Source organism: Portunus trituberculatus, chromosome 48, assembly GCF_017591435.1.
Source record: "Portunus trituberculatus isolate SZX2019 chromosome 48, ASM1759143v1, whole genome shotgun sequence".
NCBI lineage: Eukaryota > Metazoa > Arthropoda > Malacostraca > Decapoda > Portunidae > Portunus > Portunus trituberculatus.
The window spans coordinates 13,850,167-13,857,161 of NC_059302.1; the positions used below are offsets into that span (position 1 = coordinate 13,850,167).

The following is a 6,995-nucleotide window of genomic DNA, read 5'->3' on the forward strand; positions in this document are numbered from 1 at the left end:
TTGCTTTTAGATTGATCATGAGCATCCCCATAAATAAAATTAAAAGAAATAAAAGAACACACGAACACCAGTAAATCACAAGAGATCAAGGTCACACATCACCATACACTGCAGGGTGTCCCCGGGTAGAGGGAAGCAGAGGGAGTGGGCTTGTGCTCTGATTGGTGTGATAGTGGCGGTAATTGCTCGGGGGATGGAAGGTAAAGCCCCTCGTTAACCATGTCAGGATCGCACACGAAATCTTCATGTACTGGGCCCCGCCATGCTGTTGTGTTTCATCCTTTATTTTTTGGTGCGGGAGACTGGTGCTATGATCAGCTCTACAGACTTACCGAAGACTAAACTACTTTTCTCTTTGTATTGGAAAGATGATTTTCAAAAACGATCTCTCTTTGTGACAACATCAATAGTAGTAGTAGTAGTAGTAATATATAGTAGTAGTATAGTGTGTGTGTGTGTGTGTGTGTTTCACTGTTTGATCTGCTGCAGTCTCTGACGAGACAGCCAGACGTTACCCTACGGAACGAGCTCAGAGCTCATTATTTCCGATCTTCGGATAGGCCTGAGACCAGGCACACACCACACACCGGGACAACAAGGTCACAACTCCTCGTTTTACATCCCGTACCTACTCACTGCTAAGTGAACAGGGGCTACACGTGAAAGGAGACACACCCAAATATCTCCACCCGGCCGGGGAATCGAACCCCGGTCCTCTGGCTTGTGAAGCCAGCGCTCTAACCACTGAGCTACCGGGTGTGTGTATTTATTTACCTAGTTGTATTTACCTAGTTGTAGTTTTACAGGGCCTGGGCTTTATGCTCCTGTGGTCCTGTCTCCATATCTACACTTATCCAATTTTTCTTTTGTGTGTGTGTGTGTGTGTGTGTGTGTGTGTGTAATTCACCAGGGTCGCCTGCTGGTCACCCAGCCAGCGTTCCCCATTATGGAGCGAGTTCAGAGCTCATAGACCGATCTTCGGGTAGGACTGAAACCACAACACACACTCCACACATCGGGAAAGTGAGGCCACAACCCCTCGAGTTACATCCCGTACCTACTTGTTGCTAGGTGAACAAGGGGCTTCATATTAAGAGACTTCCGGGACTCGAACCCGGGCCTTCCCAGTTGTGAGCTGAGTGTGCTAACCACTACACTACATGTGTGTAATTAACCTCGATATCCTGCTGGTCACCCAGACAGTCTTCCCCATTACGGAGCGAGCTCAGAGCTCATAGACCGATCTTCGGGTAGGACTGAGATGTAAAAATGTGTTGTCCTCGTCTCTTGTGTGTGTGTGTGTGTGTGTGTGTGTGTGTGTGTGTTTCACTGTTTGATCTGCTGCAGTCTCTGCCGAGACAGCCAGACGTTATCCTACGGAACGAGCTCAGAGCTCATTATTTCCGATCTTCGGATAGGCCTGAGACCAGGCACACACCACACACCGGGACAACAAGGTCACAACTTCTCGATTTACATCCCGTACCTACTCACTGCTAGGTGAACAGGGGCTACACATGAAAGGAAACACACCCAAATATCTCCACCCGGCCGGGGAATCGAACCCCGGTCCTCTGGCTTGTGTGTGTGTGTGTGTGTGTGTGTGTGTGTGTGTGTGTGTGTGTGTGTGTGTGTGTGTGTGTGTGTGTGTGTGTTTCACTGTTTGATCTGCTGCAGTCTCTGACGAGACAGCCAGACGTTACCCTACAGAGCGAGCTCAGAGCTCATTATTTCCGATCTTCGGATAGGCCTGAGACCTGTATGTGTGTGTGTGTGTGTGTGTGTGTGTGTGTGTGTGTACTAAATGTTTCAATATTTGCATGAATAAACGCCATCAAGACTTGAATTAATGGAATTCATGAGCCTCACCTGAGCACCATACACCGGATGACAATTTGGGAATATCCCTGTACAAAGTACTAAGTAACAATTAAGTATCAGTTAAGATGGCGGCGGCAGACACTCACCACCTGGGCATCGAGTCCCCGGGAGGGGAACCAGGCCAGAGGGCGCGTGGTGACGTTACTGATAGGGTCCAGCAGCACCTGCTCCTCCTCACCCAGGTCCTCCTCATCCCAGCTGTCCAGACCCTCACCTGTAATGATGGCCGCCTCAGGTGCCGCCCACGAGAGAGAGAGAGAGAGAGAGAGAGAGAGAGAATAATAATTATTATAGTACGTGACAATCACTACATAAGCCAAGATATTATTTGTATATGCGCAGGTCATTAATATCCCAAAATCAGTATTGAATTACAGTCCGCAGGCAGACGCAATACTTTTCTGATAGTTTAGAGAAAGTCACAAATGTTGGGCAGGAGAGGTGCTTACCGTGCGGCGGCGTGTAGCGGAGCAGGACGGAGCCGCCACGCCACCAAAGCAGGGAGTACAGGTCGTCTCCCTCCAGGTCAAACTCGCACCTAAGGGTGATATTGGTGCCCTCCATCACGTACCTGGGACTGCTCATGGAGGTCATGCGCACCCCCACACCCAGGGTTACCATGGCGCACCCTGATCGCCGCGCCAAGGGAAGCAGTAATTAGTGGTGTTGGAATCAGTCATGGTAGTTAAGAGAGACAAGAGACGAGGACAACACATTTTTACATCTCAACGAATGCATGAAGATTTTTTTTTCTTGTTTGTATTTACAAGTTAATGTCAGACTTTAACCACACTGAAACAATATCAGTATGTTTGTGGGATTAATATTATGATCGATAGACAATGTAATGATTTCGTCTGCTCGCACACACCAGTTGTCGTATTGGTCAAACAAACATCAGAGTCGGCAGCTGGATATTTCTCTGCTGTATAAAACCATCATAACATTACATGAATAAGATGAAGGTGAACGCTTACTTCATCAGCAACATTGTGTATTGTTGGCTGAAATGGAGGACTGTCATTGATTTTCTACATTAGAATACCGTTGCGCTTTCAGTAACAACCTAATCATTAACTGCTTCTCACTGCGTGTTTTATGTAATTGAGTTTCGTGGGCTACGTCCATTAACTTTTACATTACTGGAACCACTGGAGTGTATAGCATAATTATATTAGCATGAAAGCAAATAATTTCCAGCGAACGCGAGGAGGCAAAGATTGGTTGACTTATTGCACCTGAATGTTGGGAGGGTATGGCGTCGAGGAGAGGAAAGAAACATAGAGGGAGAAAGACTTACCGATGATTAATCGAAGCACAAACAGCATGGTCAGTTACTCGGGTACGTGCAAGTAGAAACTGACACTACCACCTCCAGCACCACCATATGCATGCCCCTGCAACACGAAACACAGAAGGGACTATAAATATTAGAAGCCGCTCTTAATCACACATGAATAGATTACATTGTTGGTTACCACTGAGAACATCGCCAAGAGTGCATATCTTTCATGTTTATGCAACCAATTCACAGACGCCTTCCCTATAGAGCATTAATGGCACTCCGGTGACTGGCGATAGACGTACTAAGTCTCCAGCACTTGCCCCTTAAGGCGCAGCGATGGCACGACGCTTCTGATACAAAGAAACTAATTCTATAACAGTTCATGCGCTTTTACAATTACTACTATCACTACATATGCTCTGGCAGCACCAGTAGCAACTCACAAAATACTGCAAGAAAAGGAAGCACACCAATGTCATTTTTGTTTCAGCACTGATAGTTTTTTTTTTTTTTCTTTACGTCACTAATCTATCTTGTGTTTAACGAAATATATATATATATATATATATATATATATATATATATATATATATATATATATATATATATATATATATATATATATATATATATATATATATATATATATATAATAATTTCAAGTCTCTCCTTCCCTTCCTGCCAGCATCCTAGATTTCCTTCTCTTTTCCACTCTTTTAATTGTGAGTGGCCATGGCAGTTCATAACACATTTTTAAGACACGTTAATCCATGTATATTTACTGGTAGGATCAGTATTACATGTGGGTATTTCAGATTGGATCTACATTGGTAACGAATTAATGATCGTTGTAAGGTTCATATTCTTAAACACTTTGCTCTCCCGATTGACGGAACAGAATTCTACCTAAACTATCCCTGTAGGCACAAAAACACCCAAATAGCACCTCTTAATAGCCTCCACTAGAGCCTGTTAGAAGCTGTCGAGATCAGGCGCGGAAACGTTCGAGGATAGAATCCTAATAAAGGAAAACTCTGTACCTCTTCAGAACAGCTAAGATTAGTGTTTCAGGTCTGCGTCTAAACTGACCGAGATTCGATATTGTGCCTTTTTCATAAAAACCTAAAGCAACGGTAAAGGCTGCAGATGTCATTTTCCTCATAAAAACGAGGGTTTTGATGCGTGAGATGAAGAAGGCGCAGCACTAAGGAGGCGGGAAGGTGAGCGGCCGCGAGGCAAGTCTGTATTTGGTGCTAATGGAAATCATGTGTCGGCGGTCTGAACTCTAACAGTCTCCAGTATTCATGCTCGTCAGCGGCTTGCAAACACCCTGACAGTGCATTGTGCCGTCACTCCTGATGCTCCCTTATGAAAAAAAAAATAATAATAATAAAAAAAAAGTGTGGCTGAAATGTGCACAGGTGTGACGAGAATGGTGATCAGAAATGTTTTTGTATCATGTTCTTATAAGATATGCTACTTTTTTTTCGTAATGATGGTGATAACATAGTTGTTTTATCAGTAACTGATGACACTGATAATGGTAGTTGATAAAAGGTATTATGATTTTGATAGTAATTGTACTGATAATACGATTAATGATATATAATGATAATCCTGATAATGATGATGATAATAAAAAATTATAACAATGATAATACTGCCCTCATTAATATTATCTGTAGTAGTAGTAGTAGTAGTTATGATGGTGATGATAATAGAAAAATAATAATATTGATAATACTGCCGTCATTAATATTATCTGTAGTAGTAGTATTGGTGGTGGTGGTGGGGTGGTGGTGGTGGTGGTGGTGGTGATGGTGGTGGTGGTGGTGGTATCATTATATAATCATTACCCTTATCATTATTATTGTTATTATTTTTCTTAATTATTATTATTATTGTTATTATTATTATTATTATTATTTATTATTATTATTATTATTATTATTATTATTATTATTATTATAATCATTATTATTATCATTATTATTATTGTTATTACTATTATCATTATCATTATCATTATTATTATTATTATTATTATTATCATTATTATTATTATTATTATTATTATTATTATTATTATTATTATTATTATTATTATTATTATTATTATTATTATTATTATTATTATTATTATTATTATTATTATTATTATTATTATTATTATTATTATTATACCACCACCACCACCACCACCACAACTATTATTTATTGTTTTCACTGGAGAATGACGCCGAAACACTCCTCAGCAGCAGCCACCACACTCTTCAGGCAAAGCACGTTCACTGAGCGCTGTATCGGGTTGCCTCAACACAGTGATACACGACACACACTGGGCAATGTTCAGCACCTGGCCGGTGTGACGTGACAACGACGCATACCATCCACTACCAACTTCCTATTTAAATCCTTGCAGAGTAGTTCACACGCCACAAACACACTCTTGTCCTTCCTACTCTATAACTTACAAACTTCTTATTTTCCTCGCACTAGATCACTTCCGTGCTTAACAAAATAAGTCGTTAATTCCTTCCCGGCGACAAAGTGTGTTGAGTGCGGCGGTGTGGTGTCCGCGGCTACTCCAGGTCGCCACCCTTGGGAGGGGTCGCAGGCAACACTGTGGTAATGGCAGGCGACGCGAGGCCCTTCCATCTCCGCCCCGCCCCCTTCTGGATCAGGGCGGGAAAAGAGGGGAGCTGAGAGGACCTAGCGTGGCAGGGAGGATGCTGGGTGGAGGGAGGCAGGAGGAGGGACTGGGGCTGGAGAGTAATGGGAGGGTATTGATAAGGGGTGTCCCTCTTCTTTATCTTTTTAATCATCCTTATTGCAGGCTGACGTACAGCTCATGGCAGGCACTGGGTAGGTCCCCGTCCTTCCTTCGTATGCCAGGTTCTGTATGTTAATTAAATGCAGGTCGAGCAATGCAGCCTGTTTGTTCTCCTTTGTTTTCGTAATTTCCATGCGGATATCATGCAGTGTGTCATGTATTCTCTCCATTTTTTTTCCCGTAAGCTTCATCACTATTCTTGTTTTGTTACCGCACCTCCATCCTCCACCCGCCGCTGCAGCAGGATCACGTTAACTATATTTTGTGTATTTTGAAAAAGATGTTGAAAAAAACCTTAGCTTCAGAGCATACAAGTAATTTCTGCATAATTTCCTGCCGGAGGTGTCGTGCGGACCCTGTTTGTTCCTGATAACATGGCTCCCGCATGCCTCACTCCCACCCCGCCCACTGCTCACCGCCGCCCGCCGTCCGCCCACCGCCCGCCCACCCCTTCATCCCGCATGCTGCCGCTTACCACACTTTGCGTCTCTTCTGTCTTCTTTGCAAAAATCTCTTCAGCCTTTGTTTTCTTGGTCTTGAATATTCAGGCCGCCATACCTCACCACACCACACCACACCGCACCGAGCCGCAACACACCACATTACACCACATCGCTCAACACCACACCACACCTCACCACACCACACCACACACCACACACATAGCACCACATCACACCGTACCGGGTCACACCACACCACACAACACACCACACCAAACATTACATACATACCACCACGGGACGCACTACACCACATTACACCACATCGCTCAAAAGGCACACCATACCATACCACCACACTACTCCATCCTACACTGCATTAACACACATCATTCCTCACCACATGGCTTGTATTTTGCTTGCGCTTACACACCTCATTCTTATTCATTTACTATCATTTTTTCTATGCTAATATCCACTCCTAAACGCTTCCCTGTTTAATACTTTCTATCGTATTCTCTCCTCAAAAGAAAAAGAAAGAAAAAGCAGATAT

At 43.3% G+C, this 6,995-nt stretch overlaps 1 protein-coding gene across 1 annotated transcript in view; it reads right to left on the reverse strand.

Annotated features, from left to right (window-relative positions):
- LOC123498933 overlaps positions 1 to 5,777 on the reverse strand; it is an 8,723-nt gene extending 2,946 nt beyond the window's left edge. Inside the window, exons 1-4 of the mRNA XM_045246500.1 lie at positions 5,641 to 5,777; positions 3,182 to 3,278; positions 2,331 to 2,510; positions 1,968 to 2,095 (exon numbers count right to left, since the gene is read on the reverse strand). Of these exons, the coding sequence (XP_045102435.1) occupies positions 1,968 to 2,095; positions 2,331 to 2,510; positions 3,182 to 3,209 (336 nt within the window). The 5' untranslated portion in view covers positions 3,210 to 3,278; positions 5,641 to 5,777. The remainder of the gene's footprint in view (positions 1 to 1,967; positions 2,096 to 2,330; positions 2,511 to 3,181; positions 3,279 to 5,640) is intronic.
- Positions 5,778 to 6,995: the final 1,218 nt, after the last annotated feature.